The following is a 21,321-nucleotide window of genomic DNA, read 5'->3' as shown; positions in this document are numbered from 1 at the left end:
ATACTTCATATGAATGCACAAGTATGGTATGGATTTAACTGATGCCAGCTCTGTACTAGTCAAACTTCAGCAGAAAGTTTTTCACTAACTCAAACCTCTGCAGTCAGTGTTGGGATATTCCAATCAAATCATCAAAAGCCATCACCAACAAATGTAAATAGTCCTCACTGTGCCTTATAGGAATAAGCAGCAATAGAGTTTATTTTACATTTCTGTGCAAATAAATGCAGGGTGCAGCTGGGAGTAAAATTGTTTTTCCACTGTGTACTCTGTAGATTGAAAGTGATGCCACTTCATTCCCTCATACATCCAGCACTTTCTCAAGTCCACTCAACCCAGAAGGGGTTAGTAAGCCACTTAAATTTACAAGAATTTTTTTAGAGCATGGCGTGGTCCCTACTCTTTCTCCTTACCAGGGAATGGGAGGTCTTGAAGAACATTAATATATCTTTTTAAAAAAACAGGTACTTATTTTCCTGGGTTTTTCTGATTGCCTTTCTTTCCTTGATGAGATGTTTGTGCATACTTCTTGGTTTTTAACAAAAGCTACCTGACACACACTGGGAATATTCTTTAATTTTTTTATTGCTTTTTGTATTACTCCAGAGTACTACTATGGTAGTTTACTGTATGTACTACGTGGCATTCCTAAACAAATAAACCTGACCTAACTGTATCTTTCCTAAGATAGTCATTACATAATAGCATAAAAAGTATGAATTTCAAATAAAAATTTTTAATGAGCAGTTATTGACATTCCTAAATACAATCTTTATGTATATATAATTCAATCCATTTATTCTCTTTATATGTAATAATTCTCATATATAGAGAAAATTTTTTGTCTCTGGCAGTCTGGGTTGGCCTTTTTTTCCTCTGGATATTGCAGATTGTTTGTGCTTTGACATTTGGTGCAGTTAAGCAAGAGTGTGGAGATTGATTTTAATGAATTAGACAGCAGTGCAGAGTAATATAGTTTATATACCACTCACATTTTGTGTTTTGTTTTTGTTTTTCCAGTGAATGTCATAACTCTACAGATAGAATAAAAGTGAGAGTATGGGATGAAGATGATGATATCAAATCTAGAGTAAAACAGCATTTCAAAAAGGAATCCGATGATTTCCTTGGGCAAACAATCATTGAAGTAAGAACACTGAGTGGAGAAATGGATGTATGGTATAATTTAGGTATGATTCTTACTGATTTTTTTAAAACAAATTTAGGTAGAGTATTACTGTCTTTAACTTTGTGACTTAAAAATTTGTAGCATTGGTACCAATGCATGACTTCTAAAATATTAAATATAACAGGTTGATTTGAAAATGAGAGATAGAATCCACACTGCCCCATCCCACTGTGCCACTGGCAGGGAGGGGGTTGAGAAAATCAGGAATCAAGTAAACCTGTGAAGAAGGGATAGCTGAAGAGAAGGTGTGTTTTAACATCTGGGTTTATTTTTCATTATCCTCCTCTGATTTCACTGGTAACAAATTGATTTTCCCCCAAGTCAAGTCTGGTTTTGGCCATGGAAGTAGTTGGTGAGGGATCTGTTCCCCATTCCTTCTCTCGACCCATGGGGCTTTCGTTAGATTTTCTATGCCCTGGCCAGCAGAGGAAGGGAGGTGATAGAGCAGCCTTGGTGGGCACCTATCAGAATCAACCCATCACACTCAGAGTAGTCCAGCTTGTTGGTAAAGTCTTCATAATTAAAGGAAAATAATAATAATTGATACAGATGTCAGGTAGAAAAGTACAGTAATTTCAGTTGAGAAGGGGAAAGTAGTAAATAAATAGCTGTGTAGCCTTGCTTGAATGTAGGAGATAAAATAAGAGATTCTTTACTTCATAGTTAGTTATTCCACTTTGTGACTTGAACCATGTGTGAGGTATTAAAAGACATTCTTATTTTCAACAGCAGGACTCCCTAGCTTTCAAAGATTAAACTAGAATGATTTATGAAAGCTTTTCATATGACATACATGTGTTCTTGGTAGTTACTAATGTATTATTTTTCCACTCTTCAGAAAAGCGAACAGATAAATCAGCTGTCTCTGGGGCCATTAGACTGAAAATCAATGTTGAAATTGAAGGAGAGGAGAAAGTTGCTCCTTACCATGTGCAGTACACCTGTCTACATGAGGTATGTTGGAGAGTTTATAGTATACAGTATAGAAATCACTGTTCAGTTGTTGCATGGATAAAGAAATAAGGCTATAGAACATTAGATCACTGAAACAAATTACTGCTGCTGTACTTGAGGGCAAGTTTGTTTTAGATTTCCCATTCTGTATTGCTCAGGAAGTATCAGGTTCAGAGGCAAGGGTAGAAAATGTAAGACCACCAAACAGATCATTCCTGCCAGGAGGTGTTAGAAAAAGAGATTGAGCCAGACAGATAAATTCTACGTGTACTTACTTTTTTATTTAGCCCTTTGATACATGATTGTTATCATCAGGAATACACAAGCATTTCTATATATTACAGAAGTATGCTGTAAAGTATTTCTTTTGTTTTACAGTAACACATATTTTGGAGAGTGAGAAAAAGGAGAAACACAAACTCTATAAAATCTAATTTTCCTTTCATCTAGTTTGCTTTTGTCAACATTGAAAAAAATAATTACTGATAAATAGGTGTGTCTTCTGAAAGATTTTCTTTGTAATTGATTATTCTTCCTTCAAATAGTCATCCATGTAGAAGTTCTATTCTGGAAATACAAGTAGTTTCTGAAAGCTGATAGCTAATGCATGGCTGAAGGTTCACCACTAGCATGTAGCCACAAAATCCCATTGTTCACCATTTGTAAAATCAGATATTTAGGGCATTTGTCCTGATCAATTTTGACCTGAAATTGCAAATGTTGGACTTACGAAGTAAATTACAATATTCAAATGCTTTAAGAGAGTCCAAGAGACAGTTACGGGCTAATTAGCAAAACTGAAAGTATTTCAAAGTTTTAGGGTTTTTTTTTCCAATCACTGAAAATAGGAAAAAAAATCTGTTGGATTTTGTGGATACCTATGAAGTTGTAAAATTTGTGAATGCATATGGAGCTAGGCAATCTGAGAAGAATTCTATGCCATGAATGTCAAATCCTAGCTTTGCTCCCAAGGGTACTAAACCTAAGTTTTGTTGCACACCTTGCACAATGAGAGAGGCACCTGCAGTATTTCTGTTAGCTCCCTGTAACTGAAGGGCTTAAATAATGAATTTGAAATGTATTGGTCACAGATACAATTGAAATTGAAACACTCTGTAGTAAGTATTATAACATCATGATTTCATTTATTAACAAGGGCATATAAAAGAGAAGTTTCTTCACTATTTTATGTTGCATTCTATTCTAGTTAACAGGAATGACTTCCTATCAAGAAGATACAATTGCTGAATCACAAGCTTGCTGACTAGTTTGAGCCAGTCTTTGGAAAAACAATTCAAAAATTGACTAGCAACATATTGAAGACTATATGTAGGATGTATTTCAGAATGCTTCTTAAAAGCCAAACTTTCATTTTTGAAACATTTCTTACCTTTAGAATCTGTTCCATTACCTGACGGAAGTGAAGTCGAATGGTGTGGTGAAAATCCCCGAGGTGAAAGGTGATGAGGCCTGGAAGGTTTACTTTGATGATGCTGCACAGGAAATTGTGGATGAATTTGCAATGCGCTATGGAATTGAATACATTTATCAAGCTATGACGTAAGTATCATCATGGCTGGCTTTCTGCTTTGCTGTGAACAATGTGTTTGAGGGAAGGAACGAGTCTCAAGCCTTTGTGAATTCATTCACTGTTTCTCTTGCATTCCTGACTTTAAATTCTTATCACTTTGTCCATCTGATTCTCATTAAAGTGCTTCTCATCTGCAGTGGCTTTAAGATATAAGCATTTTATAAGCTGTTACTGGTCTTACTGCTAATGCATTCCTTAGTCCTTATGATACTGATATATAGCACAGTTCAGAAAAACTTCCAGTGTTCCAGATGCAGCTGGAACAGGGTTTCAAAAGCTCTGTACTCTTTTCTACTACTATAGAAGCTCACTAGTGGCTACAGTGAGCTTCCAGAATATATGTAAATAATTTGTGCAAACCATTTTTAATAGTACTATTACTGCATCATCCGTTCTAAAGCAGCTGTCCGAAAACCTTAGAACACAGCACCATAGAGCCCAGGCATGTGAGATCCATCATGTGTTCTCAATTTATCCAGCAAAAAGTTTTCTGGTGAAAAGGACTATATTCTGCTAGAGCTGTAGAAAAACAGGAGATTTAAGTGAGTCCTATAAATAAAAATACAGGCTTTTCTCTCACAGAAACCTGGTAATGTGGGATTTTTAATCAGAACATCTCTCATATTTTTGCATCTCTTTACCTCCTAAAAAGAAGAGTCTTATAATAAGTAAGAAGGTATCTAAAAATCTCAAGTTTTCTTTTATTTGCAGAATATATTGACACCACCTACTATTGCAATGAGCTTGTCAGTGAATTCTTGTATTGTTCATCTAATAGAAGTTCAGGGAATATATTTTGTAATATACATGTTTATAATGATCTTCCTTCAAGGAACTTACTCAGCATTGCAAAGAATAATTAATGATTGTATGTTTAATAATAATTAATTCTAACCAAGCCATTTTAAGTTAATTGACCTATTTTGCCTTGTCCTCTTTTTGTTCTTGCTTTCTTCCGTACCTTTTCCCCCAATTTTCCTTGATGTTGTTGATTGCAAACCAGGTGTCTGAGGGCAGATGTAATGAGAAAGTGAATTTAATATTAGATGGTCACAAGAAGTAAAAGCTAAGATTTCATTGTCCCCATACCCACATCCTTTTATATTTTAAAATGTTTCATGTCAATAATGAGCACTGCCTTTTTGAGGGAACAGCCCCAGCCTGTTTAAGTTGGGAATAAAATCAGTGATGCATGTAATCTCATGTAATACTTGGAGAAAAATATATATTCATATACGTTGTTTTGCTGAATCATCTGCAGACACATCTCAGAGCATTCAGACTTCGGGGAGAAGAGTAGTGAAGACACTAAGTCTATTTGTCATGAGGAATTTTCTTTTGGACTATTATCTCCTGGTTTTCTTCTTTTTATGAGATTACCTTTTTCTTCTGGAACAATTTTAGTGGCTGGAAGAAAATGTGCAGCTTCTTGATTTGGAAAATAGAATTATCAGATTGCATTTTGTAACAAAGATCTTCTACTAAAACAAAAGCAATTTTCCAGTATACAACAGAAAGAGAATTTGAATATAATCACTTTGCCCAGAGGAATATTGTGTAAGAATTTTTTGCTTGAGAATCTAGTTGCAGAATACTGCTACTGCATGTCTCATGGTAACATTGGAAATTAAAATGTTTGTGTTTGTAAATGCAAAACTGATTAAGCTTTAATACCCCGGGATCCAGACCCCAGAGAGCATCTGCATTTTATCAGGCTACATGAGTTTTAGAATGTTGTATTCATATCTGTTTTAAAGTTAGCTATTATAAAAAGTTCCAGTGCTACTAAATGATAGTCAGTCTTTACCCTTTTAAGTATAGATAGATGCCACATGCTGGAGTAGGAACATATGCCTTTCTGCATTTCTACACAACATAAACCTGATTAAGTTTCTCTAAAGTACCCCTGTCTAAAGTGATTTGGCATCCTGTTCCACTACAGCAGTAAACAATCCCACTTGTCTATTATTTCTGGTTCATTATAGTGACTTTGTCATCCATGATCTCTTAATAAACCCTGAAGATTTCCTTCTGGCCCTCAACAGTTATTTCTATCTTCTCCTTTAGAGCACAGAGATAATATTTCAAAAATTTAGTCTTGATTTTCTAAACACAGTGAATATATTCATACTGAAATGTGGGATTCAGACCAGGAGGTACCACACAGGTTACCTGTCTGCTCTAATCATTGTACCTACTTAGACCTTTCTCACCAAACTTAGAAAGATACTGAATTCAGGTGTGATTGCAGCTCTTGCTGGGGATAGGAGCATCTCCACATTTTTATGAGATAAATGTAGACACTTTTTCCCTAAAGATGCTGACTTAGAAGGGGAGTTTTACTCTCAAGATACAGATTACCACTGTACAGTTCGTGAGCAAGGAAATCTGCTTTAAGGTACAAATGTGGAATTCATGTGAATAGAAAAACAGCCATTGACCCACAGTAAAATACAGCAAAAATACTGATTCTATTGCAGTAATTGCAGCTCTTTGAAGTCTTGACTGTATAGGTTACATAATCCACTCTTCTTTCTTATGACTATTTTGTACTGCTATTCCTCATGGAGTCTGTACTAGGAAAAGAAAAGCGAGACCATTACAGCCATTCTTACGTGGTTCAGATGAGATTTTTTTTTTGTTTTTTTTTGATGGGTAACAGCCAGACAGACACTGTTAGCCACACAACTGGTATGTGTAACTCCCAGAAGTTCAAGCAGGGATGTGTGAGACAGTAGACAGGAAAATAAGTATCACAAAAAGCAGGAAGAAAAAGTAGAAAAACAGCACAGTGATCCGGCTGCCCTTTATTTTGATGACTGTGGTGAGTGATGGCAGTTTATGCTGTAAATTCAATGTCTAGAAGGAATCAAACTGAAATTTTATTTACCTACATATATTAAGCCACACTCTGCAGTGAAGAAAAAGTAACTTTTTTTCTGTCATTCATCTTTCAATTTAATATACTTCTCTTTAGAAGGCAAAAATCTAGCACGTATTGCAACAGTGTTTGACTAGACGCTGAAATTACACATAATATCAGCAGCCTGAATTTACTGTGTAATAGAGTCAAGTGCAATAAAAGCTGTATTAAGATCTTTACTTCTTACTGGCAAGAGTCACCACAGGTAGAACCTAATGATTCTCAATCAGCAACATAGCTCTCATTCCAGCAGGTTAATGGGCACTAACTATGTCATCTTGTTCTCCTGCTAGTTTTCAATTAATGTGGCAGCATTACAGAAAGCACACAAATCGCCCATTAAACTAATTTTTTATTGATAGCATTTGCTTACTGATGAGTACAGCACATCAATTAGACTCCTTTCTTCGCTAATTCATGCAAACAGAAATACTGGAAGAATCCCAGGCACTGTCTATTGGTCAGAAAATTGCATAGTAAGAAAGTTGGAGCAAGCAGGCCTGGCTTCAGCTTATGCAGTGCAGCCTTGCTCTAAAATGTGTGAGACTTAGAAATGGTTGCTATGACATCATGTGCCCACTAGAAATTGTTAATAACTCATGCAACTGGCTGCTGTTTTCAAAGACCTGCAAAAACAAGGATAGGTGTTTACTTTGATTTATTCATTTTAGCAAGCAGAAGGAATCCAGGTATCTTGAAGGTAGCTGATAACCTGAGTTATCAGCACTCTGAGTCATGACCTATATTCTGTACTTAATAGGTCCTGTGAACATTAGAGATTTTAATTAAATGATGGAGAGAAACAAAAATCTGTCACACATGCTTTATCATAATTTTCACTAAGCACATTACAGGTGAAACAGTGCAGTGATACAATAAGGACATAAATTACAGCAATTGCTTTAAATTTTCCTTGTGAAAATTTGGTACAATTAGGGTCTAGTCTAAATATAAGAATTCAGTACAGGTAGCTCATTGTGAAATGCTTAGAGTAACCTTCAGAAGATGCCTTAAAATGTTGACCCAAATGATATTTCCATGGTCTGTCATGTTCCCTGAAGGCAATTGAGGCAATCTCAGTGATTTCTTTGCTGCTGACAGCTCCTTTTGCCTCCCTTCTCCCTCAGAGGAGCATGTGTTACAGGTATGACTCTAAGGCCAGTGGGGTTATTAGTGCCTTTTTGTCTCCAAACTGATGTTACTCATGCACTAAGGACCTTTAAGTCCACTAAAAGACTTCTGGAAACTAAAGGTCAACAGTATTAAAAGTATTAATTATTTTGTCAATTTTTTGATAATTCGCTCTGATGATCCCTACATATATTTTCCAAACTTACTCAGAGATAAGGAAATATTTCTATTAGCTTTAAAGGTTACCTTTATTGGTGAGAACCACCTGACATCACCATTGTATTTTATTACAAAGGAAAGTATTATTCTTCTACTTGACAGAAAACATGTGACATATGTTTTGAAAGATTTTTCTGAGGGGTAGAAAACTGTGTTTTTCTTTTGTTGAATTCACATTTCAGTCTTCAAAAGCACTTCTTGAAATTACTGGCTATGAATTAAAGTTTTGGTAACACTATTCCATGAGTACATAGCTGGGAATGCTGGGCTCTAGTCCTGGTTGGTTTCTGAGTAGTTTTGAGCCGTTTCTCTCAGTTATGTAAAATGCAGATAATAGCGCTTAATAATTGCCCCCACAGGAAAACAATGTTGAATAATGCCTTAAAAGATGCTTTGGGCAGTCACAACAGTTTAAGGGTATTTGGCTTAAGTTCAGCAGGAAAGTTAATTTTTTTTCTTGGAAGGGCATTAGTGCCCAGGTGGTTCAGGCCCAGCACACTGTTCTGCCTTATGCTCCTGAGGAGGAGCAGGAGAGAGGAGCCGGAGACTCCAGCTAAGAGGAGCATGTGGCCAAATCAGGACCTTCAGTCATACAGAGCCTGATTGGAATTTCCTAATCCTCTTCTGTTTGTACACCCATTTTTTACCACCATCTTTTCCTAATCTCCTTAATTCTCTTTCCTATTTATGTACATTTTTTCTTTATCCCTCTCTCTCTCCCAGTCCTGCCTAGTTATAGATCTTGAAATTAGGAATTTATGTTTAAAATTATAATGTTCACTCTCCTCGTGTGTCAGATCTTTCATTCATTTGTACCTCTCAGGTTTTGTTGTATTATAAGCCCTTTGTATGCTTCCAGCAGGCATCTCTTGTTTCATTAAACAAGTAAACAGTGCTGCTACATCGCACCACTGGTTTTGGCTGCTTTGGGTTTAACAGACTGATTACCTAAATTTTACTGGCCTGGATCAAAGTGGAAGAGTTTCAGTTATGGCCTAATTTAAATCAAGGTGAACCCAGAAGCTGCTTGAAGCACCTTTCATTAATAATGGAGGGTAAAATAAAAGCCACGCTAAAATGCTGGTTTGAGTCTGTTCATTGATAACAATTAAATCTTTTTCTACTATAGATCTCTGTGACTTTCCATGATGATGAGTTAGAGTTTGCTTTTTAGGTTTTCTTTAATAATTAATGTTTTGTTTAATAGCAATTAAAATAGTTAAGTCATGTTTTTGTGTTTAGGATTAACAGAGTAAGAACTGAATGTGAATCTAATGTGGCCAGTTTGAAAATATCAGTGTGCAACAAGTGGCAACTGTGTCAAACATGTCTGGATTTTCCTTATATACATCTGTACAATTTTCCTTGAGGTAGCCTGAAAGTTACATCATTAGAGTTCGAAAGAAATTATAATAGGAGAAGGAGCAGATTCCGTGCCATCTTTAATAACTGTTGGTTTGTTTGAATTTCAGGCACTTTTCCTGTCTCTCTTCTAAATACATGTGCCCTGGTGTTCCAGCAGTTATGAGTACATTGTTGGCCAATATAAATGCTTTCTATGCTCACACAACAGCAGCAACAAATGTCTCTGCCTCAGATCGCTTTGCAGCTACTAACTTTGGGGTAAGTAGATTTTCTTTGATAGAGTTCTGGTCCTTTTCTTTTTTTCCTACTGTATTCCATATTAACTTCTACATTGAATTTGTTTTTAATTGCTCATTTTAAAAAGTGAGGGTTGTTGTTAGCTTTTGAAAATTTTACCCTGACTCTTTAAAATCAATCATAACAAAAGCCAGAGGAGATGCTGCTCAGCTCCTTGTGAGGCGTAGAGGCTAGAAAGCACTGGCACACGATCACAGCACTAAAATCTCCCAGAATTTTTGTTTTATTGCAGTGGGCCTTGCAAACTGCTAACTGCAGTAGACTAAGTATTGGATGCAATTCCTTTCTTGGGCTGTGTCATCAGTGAACTCATGTTAACCTGATGGATGTAGCCATAAATGCTGCTCTTCTCACAAGGATCCATAATAATGGACTCTCTCTGATTTTTGCTGAAATTTTTGCTGGTAAATTGTCCAAGTCCTGGTTTCAGGAATTTTAGGAGGAGTAGTAGCATTTCAGGGATGTAGGAATACTTTTATTATTGCTAAATTTTCTTCTGTGGATAAGTATCTCACAGCATGGACTTCCTAGTCTTTGAACATGATAATAAATAAAGATTATTCACTTCTTATTCTGATTTCTTCACCTACTCTCAGAGGAATTGAGAGCAGTAAGGCAGAGCAATAATTCAAAGAGGTTGCCGTCATAGCTCTGGTATTACGCATGAGACAGAGGGTATAAACACAATCTTATGCTGAAAAATGTATTTATTCTTTCCTCTTTTTTTAGTAAGGTTTTTATTTGCAGGGTTGATATCAAATATATATTTGATGTAACAGCTTTCATACAATACTGTTTATTGACATGAAATAAAATATTAATTGTAATTAAAATTTATTAAATACACATTAAAATTTCAAATTTAAAATTTTATTTGAAGTAGCGTTAGAGGTACTAGAACTCTTCTCCCATATTAGAATAATAGAGGAATTATGAATTTCAGATTTTCAAGATAAAATTATGAAATTATACATTTGGATGTGTAAACCAAGAATTACTTACTTGTTGAAACAAGTCTTCTCTTTCGATATTCAAGCTTTATTAGATCTCTGGCTTTTATGCCATTTTTGAAATTTAGAATGGTTTCACTGGATTTTTATCCTTTTTTCCCATTTTTCTAATGACCAGAACTACTTTTGTCCTCAGACTGGGCAGAGATTAAGTCCTTTCTCTGATGGTAATGCCAGTTTGCCTCTGACGCAATTCCAATCCAATTCATAGTTCAACAGATGGATGGGAGAAGAGTAGTAGGAATCACTAAAAGAGATTTGGAGCTCTTTTTCAAACAATTGACTTATAGGCAAAATATGAGATTATTCTTCTCTCCTGGGTCAAAAGGCATTTGTTAGTGAATAGCAGCACATCATTCATCAAAAAGAACATCTCAAATTCAAGTCCTCAGGCTACAGCTGGGAATGATTTGGCTGACTGAATATTTCAGTAGAGCTTTATAACATGACAAAAAAGTTCTCTTTTGATTGATCCCTTAAGGGAACTGTGCCAAATTAGTGGGGTTTGGTGTAGGTTAGAACTCCACTGATGAGAGACCGTGCACAGACTCTATTTTCAAATTCCTGATCATCACATTTGTATTGTACAGATACAATCAGTGCACTCTGAGAGCTATCAGCTCCTGCTTCTTCCAGAAGTCTGCTGCTTTCACACAGGCTGAGATTTCACAGTTTTGTGCAGTAGACTATGGAATATGTTCTAACATGGTAATTAGAAACTCATTAGTATTACTTGAGAATGGCACAACTCAGCTGGAAATCTTACAGCAAAATAATTTCACTGCTCCTATCATCTATCAAGATAACAAGTTAATTTCCACATTTGAAAGGAAAAAATATAATTTCATTGTATTAGTATTACTTACCTTATTCCTACAAAAGCCACTGTTTCAGAAGTATAATTTTCAATCATATTTTTACACCAAATTCTGTAGTAAATGAGCATCATTTCTTACTTATTAAAGGAAGGGAGAGGTGCTTTCTTCAAGAGTTGAATCAGTTGCAAGGCAAGTATAAGACAGGAAAATGTTGCATTGCAAAAATCTTTGTGACCTCCCTAATGTATTGCACAGCTGCACAGTGTTTAATGCATACCAGGTATACAACATAGAAAGGGAAATAAAGTGAATCACTTGGCCTTGAAACACAGGTGTTTCAAACCATCACTTGTATATGAAATAATGGAAAACAAGTTTCTTTTTAAATAAGTTAAAAGTGGAAAGAAGCTTTCTAAAACCCCAACAATTACAGGAACCTGCAAATTCTAGTGCAACATATTTTTCTTTTCTTTTTACAGAGAGAAAAGTTCATAAAGCTGCTGGATCAATTGCACAATTCTCTGAGGATTGATTTATCTAAATACAGGGTATGTACAACATATTCTATTTGAGTCAACATGAGACCCCCCAAATCCTTTGCAACAAAAATTTAGAGAATTTAAGCTGTTTAACACCAATATTATTCCAATTTGACAAAAAGAAAAAACTTGGTATTTTCTTTCCAAAAGCTAAGAATGGGTCAAGAGGTTGTCACATATTCAAGAAAGAGTAGTATTCAAAAATTTTGATTAAATTGGTCTATAACTAGTCTTAAGTGGATTAAGTTAATTCATCTGGGAATTACCTTCACTGACTCAGGTAGTTCAAAGTGCAGTTACTGCTGTATTTTTTCTGGGAGGGAGCCTGACATCTTTGCTACAACTTGCATGCTAAAATCCTGGAAATGTTGAAAAAGTCTTGTCTCCTTGTTGTTCTATTTGGTAGGAATTAGTTTCATTTCTGCCTCATGGAATCTCCTTCCACTGAGCTGTGCTCCAAAGCCAGCCTTTCAGGAGAGCAGACCCTGGGTACCTGGCAGTTACCATTTGGTTCTGAACTCCCTCTCCTTCTCCAGTCCACTGGATCATGAAACTTTTGGACAATACCTAAGTTAGGGCTTTATCACATGTGGCTCTCCTTTCAGCTTCTAGGAGTGGCAGCCTCCAGGTCAAGGATTTGTCTGTTCTGTGGCCTGCTCTCCAAAACTGGAGGAGAAGAGGAATATTTAAAAGAACCCCAAGGCATTAGAGAGAATGGAAATTGCACATACTTAGTTTTTAAGACTATATCCTTACTGAAGGAGATATGTTCATGCTAAGATCTTTTCATTTTGAAGAATGCTGTGCAGACAGTATTGTAGCATGAGGCTGATATTTCAATAGTAGGAAGTTATTTAAATAATACTGCTTCACATCACTCTGTTAACCTAGAGATCATAGCAAAACTTGAATATATTATTTCTACATTAAGCTTACTACTGCATTTATGCCTACAAATTATATATGTGCCATGTAAAACCCATAAATTATTTTCATTAGCAGCAGTTTCCAGACATCTTATAACATTTTTTATTCCATCCATGTTTTGGAAATATCACAATATTTTGAATTATTCATGTTACAAGTGCAGGAGCATTATCAAAGGTGTTCCTACTCATGTCCAAGGGATGCTCATCATTAACTACCTCACAGGCAGAATTTGGGTAATGTGAACATCTCTAATCCTTCCAAGCAGCACTTTATGTTTTCTTTGAGGGTTTTTAACTAGTTGTTCAAGGATTTTACCTGCAACTCAAATTTTGCATGATTCCTCTTTCCCTGATTCACCAGGATAATTTTCCTGCCAGCAATTCGGAAAGACTCCAAGACCTGAAATCAACTGTGGATCTGCTTACCAGCATTACTTTTTTTCGGATGAAGGTATTGTCCTTTACTTGCACAAATAAATTTCCTGACAGAAACAAAAAAATTACCTTTTTAATTAGTTTAAAGTCAAGTCACATAAAACATTCTTAGATGAACTCATTAGAAGTAATATATAAAAAGGGGTTTGTACTGATATAATAAAATCACAAGTCAAACAGTAAAATAGATCTGATAATTATTTGCCTTAGTCTCTCTTAAGAATGAGATCTAAGTGGTCAAGCATGGAAATATTTTTGGAATGGAATGGTACACATTAATATTATTGAATGAAAAAAGAAAAACACAAAGCAACCTTTAGCATGTGATTCAACTGCATTAGGCAACTACATAAACAGAATTAAAATAATCCATTAAGTTAAAGTTTGAATTAATGTATCCTGAAATGGAGTAAAAATATGAAGTCTTTGCTTTAAATAAATAACTGTTATTTGGCTTGATATTCTAATTCAAAGGAAAGCACATATTATACACTTTAGTTATTTCTTAAATAATAAAAGAAACTGATAAAATGTAAAACCTAAGATTTAAAGATGTAAACTATTGGGCACACATGCCTTTTTCATCATATAAGTACTTAATTTAAATAAAACTTAGTGATAAAATCTAATTGCATGTGTTCTAATGTATCTTTGAGCTAAATCAACCTTAATTCAACACAATTGTAATTGTTTTTATCATTGTTTTATTTGAACACTTTTCATCCTGTATAACAGCTCCTTTCAACACTTGGATATTTGTGTTCAATCTAATTCTGACTTTCTCCCATTTATGAAACATTTAATTAGGTCCTGGAATTGCAGAGCCCCCCTCGAGCCAGTACTGTGGTGAAGGACTGTGTAAAAGCCTGCCTGGATTCAACTTACAAATACATTTTTGACAATTGCTATGATCTCTACTCCCAGTTAGTGGATCAGGTAAGGTCAGAAGGAACTTGTTCTGTGCTATTGCTCAATCATTATTGTTAGTTTGCCTTTAATAAACAGAAAGTCTTCTGGTGTTCTTTCATATCAAAGCACTCAGGTTTTCACTTTATCTATGCATGGAGGAGCAACATACCATAAATACACCCACAGACAGCTATGAACTCTAAAATGTTTAACATGAGTTTCAAAATGGACACATTACCTCATAATGTAGTCATCAAGTTGGACATGACTGTCAAATTGTCCAGGAGTTTTGGGGAAGATGGTATTTGATTGATTACTGTTAATTTAAGATCTGTAACAGGAAAATAGTTATTTAAAATCTAACATTTCACTTCCGTAACTTTTGAAAACAATTTTTAATTTGCTGAAAATGGTATAGTCTTTCCAGCCTTATATTTTAGTACCCATGATGCGTACTTGGATCCAAGCTTTAGTAACTGCTTTAAGAAAGCACAGGATTTCTTAATATTAGTCTGTCAGGTTGAGCTATCAATGCAAAATAATTATAGCACTTGTTGTGTTCCAAATGTCATGCAAAATCCTTGAGAATACTCTTTATTTTTAATATAATATGGCTATTCTATAAGTAATGTTAGAATTAATTACTGTCTTAAAGGAGCATCACTTCTTTATCATATTATCACCTGTACCTTGTATTTGCTTTCTGGATGGTACACTGGAAAAATGGTAGTTCTGTGAGTATTCCAGCCTTGAACAGAATTAACTAAGTTCTTTGGCAAATGCACTTTTTTTTGTGTGTGTATAATTAATAAGAACGCTCATACTAATGATATAAGACTTCAAATGAAAATTATTTGAATTTATTTATTTATTTAAGTGAAAGATATATCTCTTAAATCCAGAATATTAATTCCTGTGTTTTAGGAATGGTGATATTTGCTGTTCAACATTTCTGAAACGAGAATTTATTTTCTCATGTTGGATTCCTTTTCCTGAGAAAACTTAACTGTAGCTTTGAATATAAGAATTTCTCACCAGCACCAAAAGCACTCCACACTTAGTGCTGATGTGTTTATCCTACAACAGATTACATTGTAAGCTGAGTAGGAGTATAAATTAGTGGAAGGAGCAGCTTCAGGCATCACATCTATTTACGTCATAAACTGTTCTGTTTTCTCGCTAACATTTACTCTGCAGCAATTTGATCTTGTCTGGTAAATATAATATGAAGTGCTGCTAGACTGGGTATTACATAAGCCTGCAGTTTATCAGTAGATTCTAGTACTCAGTAAACAGCTAAAAGTGATGAAGTCTTACCTCTGCAAACCATAGTGGCAACTGCAAAAGATCCTCTGTACTCAGAAAATTCACAACTTTTTTATGTGAATCCATACAGTCATTTAGCCTGTCTATTTTAAAATATGGTTTTAAAGTGCAGAGATATTACAGCTTTTCTGCTTGGTAGAGATTGTAAAACTTGCTTAAGTAAGGGTTCTCTCCCTCAAATTATATTTGAGGCAAAACGGGCAATGTTGTTATTGACTACCTGAATTAAGACTACAACTACCTGTTGTTATTAAGACTACCTGAATTCTGCATCAGCTCTTGAGTTGTACAAGGAGACTTTGTTCAACATGGTCCTCTTACAGTTTCCTATCAGTATATCCAAAAGTGCATTTTGTTTTAGGAACACTTGAATATGCAGTTTGTTTGAACCTATAGCTCTTGAGGCTTTCCAGTGAGTCCGGGTGACTGGTTTGTGGTACCACTGTTATAATAATGAAGCAGTAACCAGTATTGTAATTAACATTTCATTAGCTTTGTTTCCAAGCCCCTTAGATTAGACCAGATTCCACCATTAAGCCTTCCTCAGTACCCTTCCCTTATCTCTGCTGTCTCCCCATCAGGTGAGGTCCCCTCCCCTCAGAGGGAGGGAGCTCATCCTAGCCTGGTTCTGCACACAGGAGGTTCATGTTTTAGCTGCACAGCTGAGCTCTGGGCTGTGAGACTGAGAACTGAGACCCAAAGCAACAAGGAATGGTTCTTATGTAGGTCAGCACCTGCTCTCACTCAGGGGAAGGACTGGCAGATGTTGTCCTGCTGAGGCCTCTGCATGCTCAGGGTGTATCTGTGTGTAACTCAGGGTAACACCTTCTGCAATTGCTTTTGGCTGCAACCTATAATTCTCAGAGATGCCTGCCACAGTATTTTGAGAAAATATGCTTCAGGTCTGATTGTGTGGGATTGTTTAATTTTGGGGTGAAAATTGAGCAATGACTGTTAAAATTGAGGGGCTTGAACTGGAGTTTTTGGATATTTGCCACTGTGAACACAAAAATTCAATCACAAAATATGCTCAGCAGTCTCCAATTCCTCTTTTTATTACTCTCTCTACCTTTGTGTCAGACAGGCAATCACCGTTAAAAAGCTAATGTCTTGCAGCAAAATATCACCCCTGAGGATATTTTCTCGGGTGAAGCATTGCAAATGCTAACAGCATGCAAAAATGTCATACTACAGTTCCACACCAGAATACAAAGAACAGCTGATGGCAAAAAACCAATGACTACCAGAGGTAGTAAAACGTGATAGCTTGACAGTCTCACTGCCATGTATATTGCTATCCTCATTATTGGAGACAAAGCCCTCTGATGAAGGACTATCTAGCTCCTTATGCAGCACATGCAATATTTTCTCTTTTTAATTAATAGTTATCTGAGTGAAGTGCTTAGCTACCCTATGTTAAAAAGACATATCCTGGAGAAGTAGTTTAGGAAACACTTTGATAGCTCTCTGACTCAGTTTACAGATATGTCACTCTTTCTGTTTTCTTGAGAAAACAAATTTTGAAATCCTGGCTGGTGCTCACAGAGACTGAAGTCCCTTCAATAATTCTTTTTGCAGTCTTCTCCACTGAGTGACACCAATGAAATGCAGACCATACCCTTTCATGTTATCTGAAGAGCTCTTGATCAGTACAAATAACTTCATGACTGATAGCACCAATATACTGGAATAAAACACTGGAGTACTTTGTATTTGCCAGCAGCTCATCAGAACAGGCCTGGTATTCTACCTGATGTTAGGGACCTTTACTTGGGTCTTATCTCAGCTCTGCATGTTGTCGCAGCACAGCTTGGTGCAGACAGGAGGTAGGAAAGAGCAATTGACTCCTTCAGGAGCCAGGGCTGGTACAGCTGCAGCAGCACACTACTCTGCCCTTGCCATTCATCTTTCACAGGGGTACTGCACCTTGGGCTGGGTTGATAATGAACAAAAAACATCCCAGATCTGGAAACTGGAGCTGTGGATGAGCACCTGGATGGGCCTATGCTATGGGAGCTGGCTCAGTTTTGCTTTACTCAGTTGGGAGTCCCTGGTCTTTGGGATTTGGGAATGCAAGCCTCATAGTTGTTTTTGAGCATGTACTTTTTTCTCTTTAGTATAAATGACAAAAAAAAAAAAATAGGTTAGATTATTAATTTCTTATAGAAATACTGCAAGAACTGAAGCATGACTATGATCTGTGGTTTTCAAACACATTCAGAACTATGAAGTGGGAAATAAAGGGCAGTAGCAAAAGCTGTTTACTACAGAGAGTTCTATTTTTCAGGCGTGCAAATTTCAGTGTCAAGTAATAATTCTTGTGAAGCCCTTTGTTATATTTATGTATTGCTTTAGATTCACTGAAAAGGTTCTGGCATGCAGAGGGTACTTAGAGATCTCTCTTTGTGTTGCAGCATTGTGTTTGATGGGCAGCATGTTAACAACAGTAATAGAAAAACATTTGGTAAATTACCTTAGAACAGAAGGATGCATTTTATGCTATGGCATTTCCAACTCCATTCTGAGAATTCTCTGTCAGAAGAAGACCAGATCTTACAGATATAAATTCTTCTTAGCAGCTTGTCTGAGAACACTGGTTAGGAAGTCAAAGAGCTTGCAATAAGTGAGGGGCTCACTTTGATCTTCCTCCACCTACTCCCTGCAGTAGCAGAACTTTTCTGGGTGGGTGGGTCAGTATCCACAGTATCACTTGGCTGGCCACTGCAGAGAGCTATTCATGTTCACTGCCCTAAACAGATAGACCACTTAAACCAGCTCCTTTCACCTGCCAGTCCTTGAAGGAAAAGGCTGACAATTCTTGATGAGAATTAATCCAAAAGGATTCTGTTCCACTTCAGATGGAATACATAAAGCTGCTTGGAGAAGGTGTGGGTGCCCCATCCCTGGAAGTGTTCAAGGCCAGTTTGAATGGGACTCTGAGCAATGTGGTTTAGTGGAAGGTGTCCCCTGCCCAGAGCAAGAGGAATGAAAAATACAATCTTTGACATCACTTCCAACCCAAACCATTCTGTGATTCTATGGTGATTCTTTAAATAGGGTTTCAGTTTCAAAGAAGTTAACAGTTTAGGAGTTAGTTACAGTGTGACAGCGCTGCGCAGGGAAATCTCTCACAGGTTTTGAATGCATGTCTGCAAGTGGTTTCTGGCTTTAGGCTCTGTTGAGTAAATTCTGTAAGGCCGAATTTTCATTTTTTTAGGTATTAAAAATATCTTTTAAAATTATATAAAATCTTAAAAATTGATAGACGTTATATGTGAGTGTCTACATATGTGTATATTTTATATATAGTGCATATTGTATATTTGCTGGTGGTTCTACATCAACTAATATTATATGTAATGTAAGTAATAAATATGCAGTTTAAAATATGGAAGAATTGTTAAAATTAATATTTCATTGTCCATGACTGATCTGTAAAACTGCCCTCTGCAGCCTTGTGCTGATCAAGGCTACTGTGTTAGTTTCCATTGAATTTCCACTGTATCATTATTTATATAGAAAATTTTGTATTCTGAAACCTAGCTTGGGGCTTGCAGGAGACAGCAATACATAACTTTCTGATATCATAGGATTCAATTTATCAAAGTCACACAGATAATAATGGATATTGATTGCACAGAACATAACAAAATAAAAGCAAAGAAAATTAAACCAGACATTCATCCTACGATCTGGTAAAATCAGTGATGGGAGAAGTTGAAAGCCCTATGTTTCTTAGACTAGGCTTTACAGATTTGTCTCAGGGTAATAGAGATGTAGATTTTAATCTTGCTTCACACTGGGTCTGAGATTGCTTTCTCCAGTCTCAGCCACTTTTCTAGAGTACAAAATGTTTGTTTGTCAACAGTTTAGCCCTTTTTTTTTTTCCATTAAACTCAGAAAACTCCCTCTACATTTTATTTTTCTCTTTAAGAGAGTATCAAAACACCAGTAATGATTTTGGAGGCTCTGTACTGCATAATCCATTGCTTGAATATGAATTTGGTGACTAGGAAATTGACATTAAAAGGGAATTGAGAAAAACATGATTCCATGCAAATAATTTATTTCAATTCATATCCTATGAAAAACTGTTTTTACATAGTTCATCTTTCTGATTTTGATGTCTTCTGTCGCAAAAAACAAAGAGTTATCACCTAGTTTGGATGTTGCATTTAAAACCCCACAGAGAATCTCCAGTACTTAGTGTATTTGTGAATCTTAAGTGAATAATATGACTTTTATTGTAAGTTGTTTGCTGCCACTGTAGGGTGATCATAAAGACAAGAAGCACCCAAGTCAATTAATATGAGAGTATAAAAACCTGTCTTTTCTGCTCTTATTGCTTGTTTGATCTGCCAGCAGAAGTCCCTTAGGAATATCATTGTTGTGCCTTTGGCCAGTCACTCATTGAGCTTTTAAGCAGAGAATATCTTGTGGCATTTCATGATTCTGTGCATGTGGGCAGCATTACCATCCAAAGTGATGCTACAGGAGGTCAAGGTATTTTAAATAACCTTTCCTATGTGAAAAAGCTCATGGAAAAGAAAGTGATTCTGCTAATTGGCAAACTTTCATTCATCTCAGTATTTGGAAAGGTCTCTTGGTTACTGGATGAGCAGTCTGTGATTTGAGCTTATTCAGTGCTGTATCAAACAAAAACAGAAGACAGGAAACTTCAGCAACTCATTTATTTTAAAATTAAGAACCATTAATAGCATCAGTTTAATTAATGATTTTGTCATCTTCCTATTTTAAGAATTTATGTTACTCTTGAAATTTTTAGTTATATTTTTAAAAAATTCTCATTGTTATCATCCTCTACAATAATAAGCAGTATTTAGGATCTCCTGTAACTTTTCACTGTATTTGTTCCAGTGTGGCACTAATTAGGTATATCAGCTATTTAGTTGATGCTTTTACACTGACAGTTTCTTCCAAATGGGTGCAATGAGAGTGAAAAAAAAAATCTAAATTGCAATCAAATTTCCACCACTGTTTTACCTCATTCTAACAGCACTGCACCAAGCCAGAGCAGGGGTAGCACTGTCAAACACACAGTGTGGTTTTGGACATTGCCCTGTGCAGGAATCCAAGGGCTGGACTCTGGTCCTTGTGGGCCCCTTCCAACTCAGAGTATTCCATAATTCTATAATGCTTCTACAAAGGCATCTGCTGAACATAAAGCAAATAATAGTGCTGACAATAATGAGGTAAAAAGAGCTTGAATGATTATGAGCATGTCTAACACACTAAGTAGATTTTAGGATAAAGAATGGAAATAACAACTAGGGATGGGCTGAGTATGCACTTTCTCTTCAGGACATAAAACTACATCTGTAATGTGAAACTATTTTAAAAATACCTTCTCTGGGACTTTTGTAAAGGTCATACAGATTTTAAAGAGATTTCTTTTCCAGAGAATTATGGTAGAAAGGACCTCCTTGTGCAACTATTACATTGTAAATGTAATACTTTTTGTTATCTCTGTTAAAGAACTGAATTTTGCATTCTGTGATTCACATTCGCAGCCATGAAAAGCTGTCTCAGCTACTTCACTTGCTGAGAAATACAGTTCTTGGATAAGATGCTGAGCTACATATGAGGTGGCTTTGTCTTCTCCAGCTGCCTTTCAGTTGGTTTGATTTAACAAGCTTCTGAGAAAAAAAATGGTCTATGAGACCTA

At 36.0% G+C, this 21,321-nt stretch overlaps 1 protein-coding gene across 3 annotated transcripts in view; it reads left to right on the top strand.

Moving 5' to 3' along the window:
* UNC13C (unc-13 homolog C) overlaps nt 1–21,321 on the top strand; it is a 131,673-nt gene that overhangs the window by 53,466 nt on the left and 56,886 nt on the right. For all 3 annotated transcript variants that reach the window (XM_064722627.1, XM_064722628.1, XM_064722626.1), the window contains exons 10-16: nt 1,021–1,190; nt 2,028–2,143; nt 3,540–3,703; nt 9,480–9,630; nt 11,977–12,045; nt 13,327–13,416; nt 14,208–14,336. In XM_064722627.1, the coding sequence (XP_064578697.1) occupies nt 1,021–1,190; nt 2,028–2,143; nt 3,540–3,703; nt 9,480–9,630; nt 11,977–12,045; nt 13,327–13,416; nt 14,208–14,336 (889 nt within the window). The remainder of the gene's footprint in view (nt 1–1,020; nt 1,191–2,027; nt 2,144–3,539; nt 3,704–9,479; nt 9,631–11,976; nt 12,046–13,326; nt 13,417–14,207; nt 14,337–21,321) is intronic.

This window comes from Zonotrichia leucophrys, chromosome 10 (genome assembly GCF_028769735.1).
Source record: "Zonotrichia leucophrys gambelii isolate GWCS_2022_RI chromosome 10, RI_Zleu_2.0, whole genome shotgun sequence".
NCBI classification, from domain to species: domain Eukaryota; kingdom Metazoa; phylum Chordata; class Aves; order Passeriformes; family Passerellidae; genus Zonotrichia; species Zonotrichia leucophrys.
Note: the sequence above shows the minus strand (reverse complement) of the source record. Positions and strands in the feature narration are given on the sequence as shown.